Below are 22,858 nucleotides of genomic sequence, written 5' to 3'. Positions count from 1 at the left end.
AGGTTTCTCATTTAGGTATTTTCAGGATGCAATCAAATTGCCTCTTAACTTTTTTTTTTTTTTTTTTTTTTTTTGTGGTAAGCGAGATAATTTGAGCACTTCCAGTTTGTCATCCTAATGCATGACCCCCCTCAACAACCTCTTTAAATTCCCAACTGTTATACTTTGCGTATCTAACATTGAGTTACAGAGCTGTCCAGTGAAAGCATTCATTCATGTGTAGGGCAGTACTCCTGTGCTAAAATAGTGTAAATGAGACTACATTAATGTAGCCATTACCAACTAGCTGTTCACTCTTTTAAAAAGGTTTGTGTTCATTTTTCATTCGTACATAGGCAAAAATGAAACTAAGAGGACACTTCTATTTGATTTTTTCCTTTAAAAACAAAACCTGTAATTTCAATTTAAGTTTGACTCTCCATCAGGAAGTCCATTTTAAGAGAAGAATCATTATCTGTTTTGAAATTGTGAGAGGAGTAGGCTCTTAAACAGGTTTAAGAAGATGTAGAATTAGAAATACTTGTACCGTCAATGCATTTGAATGGAGTCAACACCCATAATAGCATTTCTAATCCTGGAGGCAGTTCTCTGGACTTGTATAGCTATAGCAGAGGATTAAGCATGCTGACAATGTCAGTCTCATTGAATTGGTGGATGTATGGAGTTAAGCATTTTGGGATTGATGTGACTAGAATATTTTGGCTGTATGTTTTCAAAATTATTCTTATTACCTACAATTAGTATACACATTTAATATAAAGCATTATCTGTATTAAGAAATATCAGATAGCTAGGAGGTAGCTATATTCATACTCTTCTCCCCCACCCCCCAATCAGTTATATTAACAAATATATTAAAAATATTAACAAGACCACTTGTTTTACTTTACTTTTCAAATAACTTTTCAGTGTAGTTGAGAGTTTAAAAAAAAAAAAAAGACAGGAAAGCAGCTTACAAGTTATATAATGCAACAATTGAAAGAGTTAGAAATAAAAGACTTATTATGTGGAATCTGGTCTAACCAAGGAACACTGTAATACAATTATAAAGATCAAAGAAAAAATAATAGTACTTTAAGCAAGAAATTAATTAAATCAGGCGATTCACCACTGGCTGTTAAGATCATTTAATCATTATTCAATTTCCTTATTTGCTTTTCTGCTTGTCCTTCTTGCTTATTAGATTTTAATAAAACAGCATAAGAAACTTTAAAAATAAGTTATACATTCTATACTGCCACACTAACTCTTTATTTTTCCCTACAGTTGCAATAGGCACTAGTTCTGCCAGTGCCTTGTAGATTTTTACTTCCTCTCCTATAAAATTATACAGAAGTGCTGAATTTGCCACTGTACATTTATTTGTTTGCAAAATTAATAATTATACCTTAGATTCTACGGATAGTATATTTTCCGCTGCTTAGTTGAAATAGTAAATTTCATATTGTAATTTTTTTAAAGTTGTTTTATATATGGGACATGATTCTTTAGTCAAAGAATTGGGACTGTTATGCAGTGAAAATAGGGTAAAATTAAAGCCAAGATAGTCACTAGCCAAGAAACACTTGTTTCTTTCAGTTTTCCATAACAAGGATAGTATCAAACATAGAACAAAGAAAACCAGTCATAATAAATATATAGGTATATATATTCAGGACACAAAGTTAGGTAATTTAATGCCAAATCGTCTTCACCTGAGTTTACTGAAGAGACTGAAAGTTTCAATTGCAAGTCCCTAAGCAATGATTTTTAATGAATTGTCTGCGCTAAGATAACATGGTATTCTGGGGAAATGTAAGAAGGCAAAACTTACTAGTGAGTACTTTGCAAGATTTTTTAGGTGATTTAGAGAGGAAACGATAACTAAAGACATGAAGGAAAATGGCATATTAGGTGAAATGCAGCATAATTTTATGAAAATTAAACTGCGTTAATGTTCTACCTTTGATAATTTTTCAGACAACAGAAATATTGCAGATCCAAACAAGTATTGATCTAGCTGCCTGACCATCTGTAAAATATTTTATCTACTTCTCTATGGAAAAGTGTTTGATAAACTAGGGAAAACTGACAATTAAATTTTTTTTTTTTTTTTGAGGATTAGAATTTCAAGGTCATTTAACAGGACAGAGAGCAATAATAATGCTTTTAGTAATTCCTGTTGAAAGCGAGATGTTACTCGGGAGCAACTGGCAAGAGTCCAGAGTCAGAATGTAGTAATTAATCCCAAATCAACTGAGCGCCATAGAAGTGATGTGATGGAAAATGGCAAAGATGAACTTGGAATTAATCAGGAACAAGTTTCCAGGAGAAATAGAGTTTTAATGCCATTGTCTTGACATTGGTAATATCTTGTCTGAAATACTATGTGATGTTCGGGTCATTTACAGTCATCAAAGGTGTGAAGTTACATATGAACATTAAAAAAATGTAATGGGTAAAAAAGAAAACATATAATCTGTCTCATATGAAGAGAATTTTTTTAAGGATTTCAGTTTGGTTAGCCCAGCCAGCTAGGTCTGAGACAGAATTCCTCTTTCTTAACAGGCAGAGGCTATAAAGACCAAAGAGAAAGAACTCTTTAAGGTAAAAACACATAGCTGTTGTTTTTAACTAATGTGGCTGCATTTTCATACTTGATAAGGTTATTCTTTGGAATGATGGATGCTATGCTTTCAGTACCTAAAGGGAGCTTATAAGAAAGATGAGGACAGACTTTTTAGTAGGGCCTGTTGCGATAGGACAAGGTGTAATGGTTTTAAACTAGAAGAGTGTAGATTTAGACTAGATATAAGGCAGAATTTTTTTTGCAATGAGGGCGGTGAGACACTGGCACAGGTTGCCCAGAGAGGTGGTAGATGCCCCATCCCTGGCAGTGTTCAAGGTCAGGTTGGACGGGGCTCTGAGCAACCTGGTCTAGTTGAAGATGTCCCTGCTCATTGCAGGGGGGGTTGCACTAGATGACCTGTAAAGGTCCCTTCCAACCCAAACTATTCTATGATTCTGCGATTCTAAATGCATGTTCAGCAGCCTAATACCCTTTCATACTGTTCATTGTCAAATTACATACTTTAAAATAAGTGTTTTAAGAGCGCTGGCACAAGGAAATAATTTCAGCACTAATTTATTGCTGTTAAGATATTTATTAAATTAATATCCTAGGTGTATATTTGTGGAATTGTAAATCTGAGTCTTAATGAGAGCTCATTTTAGATGGAGGTAGATCTGTAAATGTAGTGCCAGATCACACCATCTGTGTTTCAGCACACTGTCTGTTGTAAAATACAAGTAGGAACAGCAAAGGCAAAAGATGTCATGAGAATTACAACTTCTTCCCCCAAAGATGTCATTCTGTTCCCAAACAAATTGCCACATGTTACTTATTCTCAGGGTTCAGCCTTTTAAAAACTCTTAGTAATGCATGTCTTCCAGTAGCATATCTTGCATCTACTTGGAATCTTGCTGTATTTCTCCGTTAGTTAATGAAAATAACTATGCAAGATAACAGGAGAACATTTGTTTTTCCATCGTCAGTTATTGTTAGTAACAGTTAGGATATTAATAAGAAGAGTGAATCAGCTACAGGTGTTAATGGTGAGCTTCCCATTCAGTGACAGAAAGTAGTCTTATGATCTTCCAGCACATTTTTGTCTAATAATAATTTCTGATTTCCATGTTAATCAAACCAGTGCCCTTGATTAATTCCTTAATGAGTCAAAGTGAATTATAGACTTAAAATACGAAAGGATGATAGTCTGTTTCCTTAACAAAAAGTTGAGTTTACACAAGCTTTTTTTTTTTTTTCATGCAAATATGAAGAGAGGTCATGCTCTTGAGGTTCAAGTAAGTATCCAGATGGCTTTGCTTATGTATTTGAAGAGCCTTGAGGGGAAACATCTGTCCTGGTTCATGTCAGGGTTACTGCAGTCAAAGCAAAATTACTTGTTTTCAGGTGGTGTGCAATACAGTATGTTCTAAATATTTAGAAAATATCCTGTACATTGATTTCCAGATCAAATGCCTAACAAGGTAGTTCTTAAATTCCTGTTTAGTTAATGCTCCGTCTCTCTCCATCCTAGGTAATATTAAAGCTTGCATACAATACAGCAAGTAGAATATGCACAATTCTCACGAACAACTTAAGGTGTAACCTACCTTCCTTCTGTGAGGTGCACTCTATATTTTTGTACTTCTCAGAACTTTTTCATTCTTCAGAGTCCTGATAGACGTTTAGGGTTTGATAAGGCAGTGAAGGAACTAAGGAACCACACTTCTGCTTTATCCCCAGAATTTTCAGGAGCAGCAGAGAAAGGAATATAGGTATTCTATCCACTATGCATTCCTAGTTCCACTATCTGAGCTGTGTCTTCTAAATTTGTACCATAACAAATATGTATAATGCGTTTAAAAGAAATTGGGGTGGAGGTGAATAACTGTTGTGGTGGTTTTGACTACTGGAATCCTTTGATAAACACCATCATGTTCAACAGTCCAGCTGTTTTTTCAGTTCTTTTTAATAGATGAATATATCATGCACTTAATGCCTGTGCGGTTATCCACAAATGCACTGGTTTGAGTTTTCGTCAGTCTTTTTTGTGTGTGTGCGTGTTTGTAACATTAAGAATTTTTTGTATTAGTTTGCGTTTTTATACAGATCATCAGTGAGTCATCACTGGCCAGGTAGCCTTTATTTTAAAAAAGGAGAAAAGGTGCTTGTCCAGCATAAAGAGAGTTTGGATTTATAAAAATGCTGAAATTCCTATTGCTGGTAGTATGCATCCTGAATCCCATTAATACATATCTAGATCTTCTAAATGAGGAGGAACAAAGTCAATATAGGGAGACTTTAAAGAAGGTACTGGAGAACTAGGAAACAAACTAGTTTACTGTCGGTTAATGAGTGAGTTATGTTTTTCTGAACATACTAGTTATGCAATCCCAGCTACAAAATTATCAGGTTTAGGTATACAAAATTACTACAGCATTGTGGATATTTAAATTATTATACTTTTATGGTAAAGAAATTTAGTATTGTAGGGATTAGTATTTTTGGAACTATTATTTTTGAAGTTAACATATTTTGCTGTTTCCACTAATTATCTGGCTTTACTCTCTCTGAGAAAGCTAACAAATCCTTTAACATAGGCAGTAGTACACATTTTTTTTCCCCGGAGCCCTTGTTTCCATACTGAAGATGTACAAAGCAATAAAAATTATTGATTAGAGCAATCCTAAGTGTAAACCACCAAAATCTTAAACTTCTGCCTGCCTCTTACCATTTTCAGTGAGGAGTTGTACATTCTTCTAGGTTTCTTCCATATTTAGCATCTAAATTTAAAAAAAACCAGTAATTTTTTTGGCTAAAATTAAGAAGTCAATAATTTTAAGCCAGTAAATGTCAAAGTTTCTGTGATGCTAATCTTTTTACAAACTTTGTGTGTATCACTGACGTAGCAATTCTCATTGCTAGCATCTGACTGTATTTTGTATGTTCTTTGAGTTCTAAAGTAAGACTACAGCAGGCATGTGGCTTTCCACATTCTAGGTTTTGTAAGCCCAGTTTATAAAGAGATAAAAAATAGTGCACTGTATTTCAATATGCAAATATGTTTAGCAGAGGACAGTGCACCATGACTAGAACTTTACTATGCTGTGCAAAGATGACATAATAATGTGCTTCTGAATTTGTTGATTTGAATGTAATGGGTATCCTAATTGTTCCAATTTCTTTTATTTGGGAAAATAAGAGTATTACAGTAGTCTTTTTTTTTTTCCCTTCATTAGTCTAATCTTAATGTGAACTTTCATTACTGAGTGAAATATCTTAACCCAGACTATAGAATCTGATTAACTGAATGTATATGCTAAAAATTTTAAAGGAGCAAAATACCCTTTTGCTGAATACATCCTACCACAGCTAGAAGCTAGTAATTGCTATTAAAGACTGATTCTTTAAGAACAAATTTCAAAATCTGTCTTAAGGACTGATTTTCAACTAAGATTTTTAATCTACTGTAATGACTTCTATTTTTTTCAAAGATATTTTTAGTAATACAATTTATAATAACATGTCCAAATTCCTGAGAGCATTTTATCATCACCTACTAATAATGACTGCAGACTGTTCTCTAATAGATCTTGGTATTTAATGGTTTTGTCATTAAGGTTCTCATTGGAATAATTTATCATTAACTTAATTATTTATCATTCTTTTCTAAAAGGAGCTCATAGAACTCTAAAGGTTTTAGCATTCTGAAAATTACATCAATCTATAAAAATGGAAAATAGTTCATTTTTAATTTTATAATTGAGTAAAATATATATATAGTCCTGTCATTTTATAAATAAAGTATAAAACTAGAAGAGTTCGTTTGGAACACAAGTTGACACATTTGCATTTGTTTGGCTTTGGCCTGTTTATAATTACTACCATTTTCTGATTTCCTGTGGCCAGTGCATTTTTAGAAAGTTTTCAATAGAACAGCAACATTAACAATAGAATAGAACTTTTAAAAGCTATTTTTTTAGCTTTTTAAGCTAAAAGCTTTTTAGCTAAAAAGGATTTTAAAATCCTTTTTAGAGTTACAATACATTGTAGTTGTTTCCAAGCAGAATGTTCACACTCAGGATCCTGGCTTTGGCCCACTGTGGAGACAGACTAGAACCTTACAGTTTCTATCGTAACTTCTCTTCAGCCCTTATAACAGAATTTTAACTGAAATCTCTTCAAGGTTTCCTTTATTATTTTCCCTCCACTTTCATGTGTAATCAGATATTATCTTCCTCTAAGAGGAAGGTAGTTATAAACTATACCTGATATAATATGGTGATATATGTAGACTGCTCTGATTCTGAGCACATAAATCTTTTTTTTTTTTTCTTGTTTTTTAATAGCAATGGGAATACACACTTTGGTCAGAAGGGCAATTATGATTAAAATGTTATAGTGAACTCTGGCAGGTCAAACATAGTCAAAAAGCATAGCAAATATAAAGGCACTTAATGCTTGCATATATATGTAGAGTTACTGGTCTTGTATTCCCGAAGCTTTTCATTCTTAAATGTTCACTTTAAGGCTGCTGCAATTTGGCCTCAGTAAGATTGTGTCTGGAGAACTGCTGTATGAACACAGCATTCTAATTCCTGTTCAGTACAGACCTGCTTGACACTAGGACTTAAGACTTGTAGTAGTTATAACATTTATGACAGGTCTTTACTATGGTCATTTATTACTACTGTAAAAAATCTGCCATGTTTGGAACAGACAATGGAGAGAAGAGTTTAATACAGGCACCTTTAGATGTGCTGGGGGCTCAGCTTTTCCGTGAAAGAAATTGACTTTTGCAAAAAATATTCTGTGCAGGATTGGATCCATACTGCTTTGTTTAGCAGAACTGTGGGTAGAAAGTAACCATCAATGTTCAGATGAATACCTGACTCGTTTAAGTAAAGTTTTTAAAAGGATGCAATATTTAAAAGGGTAAGCGGAGAGTCTATTCTGCACCTATTCACTTTCCTTGGGTGGCAAATCTAGAAATCATGTGTGGGTAGGGGAAGATGCAAATAAGTAAGGCTAGGAAAATCCTCCAAAGTCCTCCCTATAAATACTTAGGTAGGCCTTGCTGTTTCCCAGAGCAAAATGTGAACCAGTAACCTAATAGTCACTTGCAAGTGGTTGCCCTTTCCAGTAATTCCTTTCTAGGTAGACTTTGAGCTACTTCAGCAAGATCCTTGGTATACTTCCTGAAAATAACAAGATGAGACTAAATGAAGGCAATAGTTAAGCCCTTGGGACCCGGGGCTAAGGTTAGGTGTAAGTAACTAAGAGTCCACTTTAGTCGTACCGTTTTTCTGACGCCAGTGGAAGAGAGACAAATGTCAAAATTTGTGGTCTAAGTCTGGTACCTAGATCATGTCACAAGTACATTGACAAAAGATACAAGCTTTACAAGTGAATGTTAGCAAATCCTATAAGCATTGCAATATATTTCTGTCTATCAGTACTAGTTTGGGTGTTATATAGGATACTTTTTTTTAAGACTGTACTATTAAAGAAACTTCTTCAGTAATAATGTTACTCAGGAAATAGGGCAAACCAACTTTAATGATTATTCACTGTGAAGTGCTAAGTGGTAGGAATTTCTGATTTTATTCATAGTGAACAAGCTAATACATTAGTTGCATATAAGAAGGGCAAAAGGACTGCTGAATGGAGCCAAATTTATTCTCTTATTTAAACTAGTAGAATTCCACTGATTTCAGTGGTGTAACTTGAAAGGTTTGGCTGAGGTTTAGAAATATGTGAATTTTTCTGAATTTCACTTTCAGTTCTGAATTTACATATCTGACTGTTTTAATACCCTTTTTGTTGTTTTTTTCTCATGTGTCTGTGGAACTATGGATAGAAATTCAGCAGCACTTAAATGTGTAAGAAACTACTTTTATCATAAACATCTTTACTGTCATTTATATTATTATTCATTTTTTAAACCTCTTCAACCATTCAGGATAATAGGATAGTGTAAACATTCATTTTAAAAAAAAATCCTGTAAAATACATTTTCTGTTTCATATATAAACGGTTCATGGTAAATTCATATTTAAATAATGAAGAAGATTAGGAAATGTCTCTAAGTAGCTTTTTGTGGGCAGCACATATAAAAACCTTTCAGGACTAGCGATGTTCTTTTGTATGGCTATGTTTACAACTTATAGTAACTTGAATTACTCAGCTCTATCCAGGGGCTGTATAGATAAATCAAGTAAATGATCATTTATCTTCAGTTAGGATCTTAAAGCTGTTACATATGTTGCTATAGCATAGTCTGTCTTCCTCTTCAGCAGTGAATATTTCAACTCAGGATCCAGACTGAAATTATTTCATGACTTCTAGTCGTCATCATTTGATTTAAAATGTACAGTGATCTCACAAATTATTAAAAGGGAGATAGTGTTCACTTATGCCTTATTAAGTTAAGAAACATAGCTTAAAAAAAAAATCCAGCTTCAGCAGCATCATTTTAGTCCAACAGAAGTAATCAGACACAGTTCATAAAAACTGCTTATGTTTGCAAAGAGTAGGCTGTAATAGACCTTTTCAGTTAACAGAAGACTTCCTTCACATTTAAAGTTAAATGGAAAGCTTTCAAAATTAAATTGTGGATTTTTTCCCTAGGTTGGCTGGCAGTTAAAGAACCTAGTAAATGCATTGCGGGAAGACCCAAATGGAGTGATATTAACCTTGAAAAAACGTCCTCAGAATACCCTGGTTTCTGCTCCTGCCCTTCTGAAGAATGTGAGGTGGAAGCCTCTTGCACTTCAGGTAAGAAGGCTGTTGCAATGCTGGTGTCATGGTAAATCCTTTACTCTATTCAAGAGAAAACACTAGAATCTTTCCTTCCAGTGAAAGGAACGGGAGCCTCTAAACAGTCCTAAATTCCTTTGAAATAGGGTGCTGAGATAAGTAAATGTGGCAATACTGTATGTGTCAATAAGATTGTTTTCCTCCATTTTTTCATGAAGTTGGGAGCCACAGGAATTCATAGAAGGAAAGAACATTTATAGTTTGGGTTACTTAAGAACAAGTCAGTCTAAGGTTCAGTAGCTGCTTTGACTGGCAGAAGCAACATTGCTTCCCTGTTTCCATTATTTCACAGTCTGTCAAAACTACTTGTTTGTAATCAAGCATGTCAGACATTTTAGGTTTCAGGAAAAGTCTGCTTCTGCTCCACATCTCATCAAGTTTGAGGTTTTGGTAGTAATGTTAATAGAACCTCTTATATTTTCTGCATACTTATTCCTTGAAAACCTGTTGATATGAAAAAAATCAGTTGTGAACATCACAGCTGGTTCTTCCTACAGCATCAACATATATAGGAGAAACTGACTCACCGTAAAAAGACTGAACTCAAAATGTCATTATTAAAGTAAAATTTTTTGAGTAAGTTAGTAACTATGCATGTTTAATACTATACAACATCCTGTAATAAGTTTATGCACTTTCATTATGTGGAAGCTTCACAGAATTGTTTTATTTGGATCACATAGTACATGAATGTGTTTCTGAATAATTTTTAAATTAACGAAACAAAGCAAACCCTTCAAGCCTATCCAGGCAAATTTCCTTCCTGCTTGGCACTTCCTGAATCTTTCATTCCTCAAAGTGCCTAAATCCTACACAGCTGCTTCACTTAAGGAGTTTGTGTAATCCTTGCAGCTCAGGAGTGCTGCCACTTGGGTTTAGTGCCATCTTTCCTTTCCCTGTGACTGCCTCTGGGGGAGAGGAAAGGGGCATTGTGACACCCAGAGGAGATTTCGGAACTCTTCAGATTTTTCTGTCCTAAGGGTGCAGGAAAAACATTCTTTGCTCTAGCAAGATGATTATGTATCTACTTGCGAATTTCATATGAAACCTCCAAGGGCAGCAAAATGGAAATTGCATTTGCAACAGGGCTTCCATAGAGATCGTCTCTTTATATTAGTACATTAAAGAATAATAATTCACAAGGAGCTCTAGTTCTAGGAGTTTTGTCAGTGTGAAAACAGTATGTACTGTATACATGGCACAGTATTTTCCACAAAACATGCCAACTTTTGTCATGGTAGCCAGATAACTGAAAGTGCATCAAGCTATTTTTGTGGAATTATCAACAGTTTCTATTTTTGTGATGTGTACTCTCCTGATGACCCAGAACACAAGAGCCCCTGAGGATCAAAGGGCGTTTTGTCATCCTCACTAGGACATGTTTCTTCTATATCGGAGAATAGTGCAGTGAGGGATTTAAATAAAAATATAAATCACTTAGGAAAACAAAAAGAGCATTGCCAGTGTTACTTCTTAACAGTAGATTTTGTAATAAGATGTTGAAAAACTTCAGGTCGTCTTTAGGTCGTCTTTATTCCTCATGCCACAGAGGCAAGCTCAAGTATTAGGACATGGATACATTTCAGGACGCAGTTTTTGGTTTTGCCCGTTTCCTACACTTCTCACCTGGATCTAGTATTATTTATTAGTGTCATTAATGATTTGGAACTAGCATGATTAAATTTCAAGATGATACTCAAGCTTGTGTTTTCCTGGACAGCTGACATAACAGCTTGATGCTGCTGGAAAGCAGTGATCTCACTTCCCTCTCCCTGTTCTTGGCTGCAGAATGTCCTCACCTTTGTTTGACTTTGGCATTTTTAGACTCTCTAGATCAGTTTAATTCATTGAATTGGTAGGAAGGTTTCTGGGTTTATTTATTTGTTTTTCTGGAGTTTTCTGCCACTAATGGATTAAATTGGCTCTTACAGAACAGAGGCTGTCATAGGCTATTGACAGACTTGGAGAATTAAGGAGAATACATTCAGCATAGACAGAAGGTTTTATACTTAGACAAAAGTAACCAGCTGCATGAATGTAGGATATGGATGGAATCATCAGTTAAGCAACGATCTGTAGAAAAAGATCTCAGTTAACGTAGATCAAAACTGAAAACAGTTCAGCAAATGTCAGACTGTCAAAAAAAAGGATAATGTATATGGATGTGTTATATTTCACAGTGTGTTCCATATATGGATCCATATATATTGCTCTGCATGTGTTTGTCATGGTGCGTTAGGTATATAGATATATGTAATGCACCATGAAAAATAACACACACAGAGCAACTCTTCCATTCTAATTCAGTGTTGGTAAAAAGCAAAACAAAAGCAGTACATAATTAGGGAAGGAACAAAGGAAGTAGAATTTAAGAACTTGAAATTCAGAGGCCAGAAACAATATTTGTTAACTCAGGTTGGTGAGCAGGAGGAATTTTTTAAATAAAAGTTGTCATGTTTTCTATTATTGCTTAAGGCATTTATAGGTGGTTATTAATAATTTTTCCACAATAATTGTGTTTCAAATTATACCACATAGCTAATTTATGAATTATTAATGATACAGAATCTGTGAATCCTTATAAAATATATTTATTGGTCTCATTCTAGTATTCCTTTGCTGTATATAGTTTCCCTTGATGCTTAATTAACAACAGCAGATTGTTAACATATGCTGAAGTTCTATGCTACAATTATCTTTCAGTGAGACATGTCAGTCATATCATTTTCTCATTTTGTCTCTAGTTGGCGCTATGTGATATTAGAAGACTATTTTCATTTTTAAACTCTGTGCTTATCTTCCTACTCAATATAAAATGGTTCTTTCATCTGCAATGGTAAATAGTGCTCTGGTTTTTATGAAAGTGAGCACACCAGTAACTTCATTCAAATAAAATACAACATTTATTGTATTTTTTTCTTTTTATTTGCAGAAATTTTCTCATTGGAATAATCCTTCCTGTTACAACTACTTGATCCAGAACATTAAACTTTTTATTATTTAGCCCGAGATATAGAATCTGTCAGGTGATATGAGTGGTAAAGTGACATCAACAGTGACAACTTTATAATGATTCTTACATATTAGAAAATACATGTAATACTCTGCAACTTTATAAGTATCCTCAGAATAATTCTAGTTAAGTAGCTCATTTCAGATTTTGAAAACCGTATGAATTTGCAGAGGTGTTGCTTTGTACAGAAGAGAAATTCTATAGCATTATTAGAACAGATGCTTGTAGGGTGAAAAAAAGGAAAAGAACAAGTTGGTGTATACCACTTCTTGTATACCACTCAAGTTAGCTTGCAGTTCATAGTTCAGGTACTGTACTCTGATAGAATTGCTCAGATGAACTCTGAAATTATGTGCTGCCCATTTACTTTACTATCTCCATGAGAAATATCTTGGGCAAGAAAGGACTTGTAACATCTCAGACAAAGAAAATGCAGCAGGAAAGTTGTGTTCTGTTCTCTTAAATGTCCTGTATCAGAGGAGATGGTGAACAGTGATTTCCTTCTCATCTTAATGCCACTCATGCTTTTATTGACTTCTATCATATTCATATATATTTCATTGTATTCTTTTGCTCTGAGGACAAAAATTATTATTTACACATTAAAAAAGGTATATATTTCAAGCTTCAAAAAAGTAAAAACCCACAAGACCTGAAGACACTGTGAATGTACCTGCTGTTTTACAGCACAGCTATACCAATTCACCAGTATGTGAGAAATACTCAACAATTTTGAGAGTTCTGCTTCTTATTGTGAGTAGTATTTGTATTGTTGAACATTTAATTTTTCTGAATAGCAGCTTGTCCAATAAGTAATTAGTCATCTATATCACTGGCATGAATGAATCTATTCTGACAAAAATTACACACTGTAGGAATTTATAGGGTGATACGCAGTTACAAAGCCCCATTTTCCCTTACCGCAGGCAATCCATGTAGAAGAGTGACGCCTGTGTGTTTTCTGTGAATTCACCCATCAGGGGAATTCTGGGGATTGAGTTTATTCCTTCAAGGGAGAAAGCAGAGACTCAGTACCCCATCCTTAATCTTCATACCCCCTCAAAAGGTAAGGGATGTCCATGTTCAAGCCTCTTGTTGCTGTACCACCGGGCTTTACCAGCTTCCTGCATCTTGTCCTGCTGGTTTTTGCAGGATGCACTGGCGTCATGTTTGTTGTTTTGAACAGCACTTCTAAAATAGATACGATATTTAATTACCCCCAATATTTGTCAAACACACTCAGAATCACAGTAATGTATTTTGTTTCTGAAACAGTTTGAATTTTTCTGTTTGGCAAACAACTGTTTATTTCTGATGAGTGTTGAATTTACCATTTGTCTTACATTTTTTTTCTGTTATTTCAGCATTGCTAATCATTTTACTGATAATTAGCTATTCTCATTAAAGACTTTGAATAACATACAGCAGATACCTAAAGTATCACTTTTCAGAAGTCCTCTATAAACAAATGTTTTCCTTGGGATTTTTTTCACCTGTGCCTGTATGTGCACACACCTCATCAAACATTCATTTGTACACACACAGTCAGCATAATCACTTTAATTTTACTGGACTTGAGAGCTAAGGTTTAAAGAATCAACTATGTCTATTTGATTCTCTTTGGGATGATATTCACTATTTATTAAAATTACCTTTCTGGATTTGGTATAATACTAAAATATTATATTAAATACTCTTATTCAACTAATATTTTAATAATACTAAAAGACCCCTGTGCTATTTTGCAGATACCTAAAACCACTGAAATTCCATGTCTGATATCACAGACATAGCTGGAGCTCAAAGTGAAGGTATTCATCTTTGCTACCTTCACGCTGAGCTCCAGATCATAGAAGAATTATATTTGCTGGAATGATCTAAATGACAATAGAGGAGGAGAAAGCAGGTGCTCTCTTCTCTTCATTAAGGTCTCCCAGGACAGATAAATGAAGAAGGTTTCTTGTGAGCAACTAGCAGAATCACCCAATATGGTTTATTTGGATTGGGTGCATCCTTTGAGAAAGAGATGGAAACAGACATTGTTCCAAAGGCATAATGGCTGGCAAATTCTTGGAAAGCACTGAAGACAGATATTTTTCATAGAGAAGGTAGAGAACATAAGTAGAGCTGAGAGGGAGAAGGCAGGAGACAACTTATCTGACAGCAATCATGAAGCAGTGTATTTTCTTAAAAACTTAAAAGGGAACTTCAAGAGCACATGTTTCTGTAAACTCAGTGGATGAGCCCTTATAGTGTGCCATTGGAAAAGGCAAGAAGAAGATCTGGTATTTCCTGGGCAGGGGGAAGCACTCTTGGACCACTGTTTTTCAAACATGTTTATTGAAAAATTGTGAGAGATGAGTGAATTACAGTAAGGTTACAGATAGTGCTTGTCTTCAGAAAGGGGAAATGCAAGAGCCAGGGAATTATAAGCCAGTCACTTAATATGCACAAACAGTTTGCAAGCACTTGGAAGATAACAGATGAGTAAAACCAACATTAATTTATTATGAAGAAATCATTAAACAGATTTAATGCTCTTATGTGAGCAGTTAACTGGCCTGGTAGATAGGAGAGAAGCTGTATATCTTACTCTGATATTAATACCTTTTCTCATGACATTCTCATGTGTATGGCATAGAGAATTAAGGACTAGGTGAAACTGAGATTGAGTGGGTGGAAAATTACTGGATAACCTTGCCTAACAAATAACTGTTAATGGTTCACTATCAGACAAAGGATGTATCATTTAATATTCAAGAGATAGGTGATACATGTAGTTGTGTTCAATGTTTTCCTGACAACCTGAAGGATCTGCTTACTAAATTTGCATATAATGCTAAACCAGGAGGGCCTGCAAATGCAATGGAATCTTGGCTGGTAATTAATAATGACTTTGAAAAACAAGAAGAAAGCTCTAAAAAATGTAATGAAATGAAAGAGAGGCAAGTGTAAAGTATTCTAATTGGAAATAATCAACTGCAGATTTAAAGACTGTAACAATGGAATAATATGGCAATAATTCCAAATAATGTGGAAATTACAGTAAAGAAAATGCTGAATATCATGTTGGAAGGAACTCAAATACCTGACTGAGAAACATAAATAGGAATATAAAACACTAGATAAGTAAAATAATTGTTGTGGTTTATTCAGTATTAGTACAATCTCATCTGGGTACTGAGTACACCTAGTATACACTGGGTACACATAATCTAATCAGTTGGAGAGAGTACAGAGCACACTACAGTTCATTAATGTTTTAGAAAGCAAGCCCTATAACGGAAGAATTATGAGTTTTTTTCTTGTTTTCTAGCCAAAATATGGGGAAACAGTATTAAAATGTAAAAAAAAATTAAAAAGTTTAAAAAAGTGAAAAGGAAAGTTCTTGCTTTCTGCGATGAGTATGACAAGAATTGAATTAAACTGAAGCAAAAAAAGTTAACATTGCTATAAGGTTAGATTTTTAAAAATCTTATCAGGAATATCATGGCTATCACCCTCTTTGGGGACAAATTGAACCATCATATTATCTGTCCCGACCCCTTTTTTCTATTGTCAACTTCATTGACTAACGTGTAACCTTGACGACTGCTGAATATACGAGCATTAAAAAGAAATTTTTCACAAGAGACTTGGTATAGGTAATTTCTTTTCTGATTCTGAAACGGAGTTTCTGCTTGTCTTTCTGTGATGGTGATAATTTATGTTTTGACCCATGGGAAATTGTATCTAGCTGCAGGTAAATTGGGGGATTAGTATTTAGCCTCTTTACTAATACTGGCACACCAAAACTGCAGAAATAATGGTAGTATTCTAAATGTAGTGGTTGATACTGTGTGTAAGGTGGTAGGCCCTAATTTCCAAAGATATGAGAAAGTGGTGAATGATTCTTGTCTTTGGCAGTCACTTCTTATCTACTTATACCAATAACATGAAAGAAACCTAAAACATTTGATCAGAGTGTAAGAGGCTTAACAATAAGCATAGAAGAGTAGTATAATTTGGACCCCTATGAGACTGATATTCTCCTGAAAAAACATCCTTTTTTGGTATTTAGGATTGCTTTTACTTTTTGAATCACATAAAAATAATTTCAGTGTTTGTCTCTAGAAGATAGAAAGTCTTGTATTTAGAAGAAGATTATAATTGGTCTTCGTAGCTTTCATCCAATGTTTAGGTCACTGTGTTTTTCTTCCACCTGTAGAAAACTAGTTGTATCTATTTAAGCACAATTTTGTATTTGAATGGGAATTTTTCATATAAAACATCTAAACAATAATACTAAATAAAAGTATTTTCTCTTTCTTGAATATAAACACAGACTGTACCTTGAAAAATATTCTTTGTGTATATATCATCTTTGTATCCTGCACAGAATATTTGGTGGTAGTCCTTATAGCCATTGACTTGAGCTTCCCTGTGGCATTTGAGTAAAAAAGTTGTGTTTAACTTCATTTAAAAATTTAAAAAAAGCAAAAATCCCAAAAGACCCCCATAATTTATTAATAATATTTATGATGCTCAGATTTATTGCTTAGGTTAATTTATATTTCATTGCTAGTCACTATAGAACCTATATTTGTACTACCATGGTAGAATCATCACCACTATGGATTCAGTAGAAAAATAAGAAACAATAGATGACTATGAATTCTGTTTTCTTTAAAAAAATCTAGATATTCTGTCCTTGTTAACAATAAATGTTCTACTGAAATCAACATTATGGTTATGAACACTTTCATTCAGTGCAAGAATTCCAGAGTTCTGTAATTAATTTTTGTACTAATGACATTTAATAGTGTATGTCCTTCCTCCCCATACAATTGACTTTCTGCATTGGTTAAAAATTATATTTTGATTCTGAGTCTCAGATTTTCCCATGAGATGGCTTTTAAATTAATTTCACTGGTCTTTTATCAGTTTCTTTCATAACTAGTCTTGAACTCTTTGGTAAAACAGTGTTTCTGTAGACACCTTTTTGGAAGAAACTTCAGTAATGCGAAAAAACAGCTAATCCAAAAAAAGAGGTCAAGATTCCTAAAATTATGCACATTGACTTCATTGTTACTTGTAGCACAGAAAATACTAATTCATGCTTAATGTGCCTTTTTTTTTTTTTTTTTTTTTACAGCCTGTAATTCCAACCAGTCCAACAAGCAGTTCTACAACGCCAACAAGTACAATGGGCATATCCTCAAAAATGGAGAACTCTGCACTTCAGGATGTTTTCATTCTGTCTCCTATGTCAGGACTTTATGGCCCCAGGTATTTACGTCCTGGTTTTGAAAAATAAAATTTTACACTTTAATTTCACTAGGTTAATAAAAAACAAACGAACAAAAAGCCCCACAATCAAACTAAATGGTTAGTAAAATTAAGAGCTAGAAATACATTAAACAGCATATCATTATTTTGAGAGAATTAACTTTTACTTAGCTGGATACAAGTTGAACAAAACCTGGGTTTAGTCCTAAACCAAGAAAGCATTTAAAGAAGTCTTTAACCATTTAGTTTTATTTACTTTTAAGTGACCACTTGTATCATATTCTAAAGCATGCATTTCTGCAAGGGAAACCCTTGTCTTCTCATGTTATACCAATTCCTTATGCTCCCTTTCAGGTACTAGAAAACTCCTGAATAACTATCTTTATCTTACAGTTAAAATGGAACCAATAATGATTTCGTTAATCTACATTTGTTGGATTGAATCACTTTTATGAAAGTTCTCATCTACAGCATTTCAGTTACAGGACTTTGTAGTGTTTGGGAGGGACAGTTGTATGCTTTAGCTTTATTGTACAGTGGTTAATTTCTCCATAATCTTCTGGTTTACTGTTTTTAGGGATGAAATTGGAATAATGTCTTGTGATGACATCAGCAAATTTGGAAAGTCTGGAATGAAAGGCTCTGAGTCTCCAAGCTATTTTCTGGAGCATGAAAGTGGGAAATACTACACGTTAATTGAAGGTGAAGGCCACCCTGTGGGCTCTGAGTATGAGAGAAGCAGAGCTACAGGAGTACGGAGAAGAGAAAAAACACCCACTCACGGTAGGCTTGATTTCTTTAACATTTAAAAATTGACCATATTTACAAATTGTGCTATTAACACTGCAACACGCCCCAAATATCTTCATTCTTTGTTAGACCATGACCTGTTGGCTCTAAATACTAGACAAAAGTTTATGTGAAGGAATAATTAGTATAATTACAAGCTAACATTCATCATCAGGAGTGTGTAAGTTAGTTATAGATTTATTCTGCAGTGCATACTTAAAATTTTGAATGATACTTAATTTCATGTTATTTGGATAGCTAGCATCTTGATTTACTCAATTTCATTCACAAGCTCTTGGAGATTATTCTAGTTGCAATCTTCTGGGCTGTTAAACTTCAATTGAGGGCCTGAAAAGGCTTACTGGTTGTATGAAATGAGATGTAAGGCCTCCAAAATTCAGCACTGTATTAAATGGATATAATTACATGAGTAGTATCCTACAATGCAGTTGTTAATACTGGAAACATATTTCAAAATTTTAGGATGGGGATTGTTTGAATATATAAGATGCTATTAAAACAATAAACAACTCCGGTTTTATATAGAAATTTTGTGTGTATGTAAATCCATATGAGCATACAGTTATTCAAACGTGCTTGTATATGAGTATATGTATCTATATAAAAGGTATTGCTGAAAATTAATTGATGAAATTTTTTTTTTTTGCTTATGTGTTAAAACTTATTTCCTTGGTGTTTGGTGAATTTTAGAAGAATATAACTGAAATACAGCAGGGTATTCTCCATATATTTTCAGTGGTTTTATTTTCAAGGCAGTAAGTTATTTTTGTAAAGTTTACAGTCTTAAGATAAAAGATTTCTTTTAAAAACTTTAATTGTATCTGATTTTGAAAATGACATTATTTCTGAGCCTCAGAGAAAGCAATGACTATTCCTTCTGATCATAGCATTCTGTATGGGTAGCTGCTATCTTTTGAGAGATATATATGTATTTATGTGATGCCATCAATAAGTACTTCATTCATCTACTCAGACTAAGGTTCTTTTCCTTTCTCTCTTTTTTTTTAAAATGTTCCTAAATTTTTTTGTCTTTGATATCTATGAAAGGGAAAACCTCTCACAAGCTCAGAGTAGTAAAGGAAAAGGTGTCTGTGAGGAACACAGGTAATAAAAACATGCTGCAGTTCAATGGAGATAATGCTAAGGGCAGCTATAGTGGAAGATCCAATAACAGCTGAAATGGAATACAGCTGGGGAAAAAAAAGAAAAAACTTTAAGCACTCCAGGCACTGATACTGTTGGTCTGCCATAGAACTGGTTAGTCTGGTTCAGAATTTGATACCTTGGATGTTATTAAATGTAGTTTCCCATGCTTCCTTCAGTTGTTAGTACTTCAAGATGATGCAGCTTTCTCTTCACTGTTCTCAGACTGAGGTGTTCTTATCACCATAAATGTTAGAAGAGAGGGCAACTGATATCCCCAGATGCCAAAACAGATTTTGATAGTTAAGATGTACAAGTATTTTCCTCTGTCAATAAATATTTGCTGTGGTTTTCTTATTATATGCGAGGTATTTATGGCACAGTTTACCTAAGTTATCTGGGTTAAGGTTTCAACTATGTTACCTTTTGGCTAAGATCAGCTAATGAGTGACAGTTAAAGTAATTTCACCTGCTGTTTGGAGAGATGAGAGAGTAGAATTCAAGTCGGAAAAATATGACAGCTGCAAGGATACTTCAAATTACTTGAAGCTGCAGTGATAGTTACTGCAGCTAGAGAGTGATAATTCACTGTAGCTAGACTTTCCCAACAAAACACATCCGACTTTCCAAGTGTTGTTCTGTTTTTGTTATTCTGATAGTTTGAAAACAGTCTTATGTTTGTCAGTTAAACAGAACTTTTGTCCTGGTTTTGTATTTTGCTAACTATAGCTGGCTTTATGGTAAAAAATGGCAAAATATCAATTGTAAAATGGACAGGATCACGTATATATACACACTACCTTTTCAGCATAGGGAAATTTTAATAGATCTTTGTTACATATAGGATATTTTTGGTAACTTGTATGGTCATATACTTGATGCTTGAAAGAGCTGTAACACAGAAGAGTAGGATTCCATCTTAAAACTAGTAATATCAGTCTTTCTCTCCCTGATAGGTGACATTATTTTATAATAAAATTAGAATGAAAGATAAATCTTAACTGTGATTAAAATTAGAGCCAGATGGATGTATTTGGCTTGCTTTCATAAATTCATGCTGCATGATGACTTAAAATGTTGGGCTCTGTGCCTGATCCCAGAAATATGCAAGATTTTTCTTGTGTTTATGATGGACAGTTCTGATTTTCTGTAACTTTGAAAATCCAGAAGGCATTTGATTTTAAAGTCTCAGGAATATGCCTTTGTTTCAAAATTTTTTAAACTACAGATTAAATTAATATGTCAATTAACAGACTTCCAAATCCAAATTTTGTTCTACTGTAGTAGAATGGCTTGTACTTTTTGACTTAAAGATGTACATTTGAATCATCAAAGTGACAATATGTGTTTCAGTGGAAAGACAGGATTTATGGTAGATCCAATAAACACATATCTGATGCTGGAACCAGATAGCCATGGGCAAAGTAAGGAAAATAGAAGTTCTGAAGTCTTTCATGGTTAAGCAGATGCTTTCATTATTGTCAGGACTCACACAAACCACAGTTCAGAAATTGCTGCTATGGACTTACCAGAATTAAAGCAAATATTAGAAACCAGTCACTGTTGCAGCTGGTAGGTGGAAGGGTTCTCAGGCAGATGAGACCCTCAGTACTGATAATATATCCAAAATCCAAGAAGGCAAATAAGTCCATTTTCTCAAACCATTTGTGAAAATTAAGCTTGTATTTATCATTGCTGCAGTGCATTTCTTTTTATTTTTTTTTTTTTTACCAAGAGTTATACTCTGCTATTAGTCCAACTTTAACATGCTATGGTGTTTAGAGTTCTTGCGGCAAGGCATATCAAATCTCCTCTATTTGTGTTGAAGAGGCAAAAACATAATAAATAAGTGTTTTGGTTTTTTTTCTTTCAGTTTATACTGGTATACTTGTACACAGTAATTTTCTACTCCTCAGAAAAATATCCAAGTTGCAATGTTAAAACAGTTTATAGGTTACATTTGTTTGGGAAAGAACTTGGAAGTAAAATAAGCAGTATGCAAAATCACTAGTTGCTTTGCTTGGCATGTGTGTTTCCTGTCCTAAATTTCTACTTTTGATGTCGATTATGCTGTGGTATCTGGCGTTTGTGTTACAAATCTCTTCAGAGCTTCAGACCTCTCTTCTCTTTCCAGAAATACTGCTAAGCTTTATTATGTTGATCTTCATTTGTTATGTGCATTCTTATTTTCATATTTTTGTTTTTTAATTTATAATCTTTACTTGTTTTGCATTCTTTTACATATTACTAATTCTTCCCTTTGTTTGATTTATTGGGGGGGGGGGGTGTCCTTAATTAATATTATTCTTCCAAGGCCAAATTTAAGATTAGGCATTGAATAATGTATTTGTAGTTAAAGGTAGTTTCAACTGTTAGGCAGACAGGGAAACTACATATATTTTCCATACAATTAGTTATACACTAACTTTTATGGTATAAGCAAATGTATAATATGGGAAAATCTCAGTACTCTAGGTATGTTATCCCTTCAATTTTCAGAAAATCATGTTATCCAGAAGCATACTTGTCTTATATACCTGTTTGTTCCTAAAGCCTCCTAACATTTTAGTAGCTAAAAAGCTGTATTTTGGAAGATTGGTGAATAGAAAACTATATTAGCATACAAATAATCCCCAGAAAATACTTTAACACTTTAATCAATCTGGGGATATTGATAATGAAAAAGAAACTCTTGTTCACATTTAAATTCTATAATTATCCTAGAAACAGAACAGTAGCAAACTACTTAAAAAAAAAAATCGCTCAAGTGCTAAAGAAACACACTAAATTTTAGTCAGCTGGCACATGGAAAAAGGAGTCTTTGGCTTCATGGGTCAGACAGAACTGAACCCGTAATCTAGAGGGTGTGTTTCTGTGTTTTGTGATGATAATGCACACTGACAAGGCCAAAGTGCTAATGCTTTGTAGTCAGTTTTGTAGTATTCCTCGTTTAATTGCCTGCTATCAATGTTCGACTGATACTCTAGTAGGGAATGACTAATGCACATTAATATCTTGCAGCCATAGTACCATAAAATTGTATTAATTAAACCCCTAATGTCTGAATCTTCTTTGTTGTTGTTACCAAACTGCACTCCATGTTTTCCTTCTAAGGCATTTGAAATTAACGTTCCTTGAAATGAGATCCCCTCATTACTCACCATGCGATTTTCCAGGTCAAATAGGTTTTACGGTTTAACTGATAGATATGTAATGTTGTATGTGTATTAATAGTCTTTCTGGTTTTTACTAACACATAT

The 22,858-nt window shown here is 33.9% G+C and overlaps 1 protein-coding gene across 1 annotated transcript in view; it reads left to right on the top strand.

Moving 5' to 3' along the window:
* Nucleotides 1–22,858, top strand: part of LOC138690753 (connector enhancer of kinase suppressor of ras 2-like) — a 212,728-nt gene that overhangs the window by 134,194 nt on the left and 55,676 nt on the right. The window contains exons 9-11 of the mRNA XM_069811546.1: nt 9,176–9,322; nt 17,512–17,645; nt 18,223–18,428. Of these exons, the coding sequence (XP_069667647.1) occupies nt 9,176–9,322; nt 17,512–17,645; nt 18,223–18,428 (487 nt within the window). The remainder of the gene's footprint in view (nt 1–9,175; nt 9,323–17,511; nt 17,646–18,222; nt 18,429–22,858) is intronic.

This window comes from Haliaeetus albicilla, chromosome 23, assembly GCF_947461875.1.
Source record: "Haliaeetus albicilla chromosome 23, bHalAlb1.1, whole genome shotgun sequence".
Taxonomy (NCBI): Eukaryota; Metazoa; Chordata; class Aves; order Accipitriformes; family Accipitridae; genus Haliaeetus; species Haliaeetus albicilla.
Note: the sequence above shows the minus strand (reverse complement) of the source record. Positions and strands in the feature narration are given on the sequence as shown.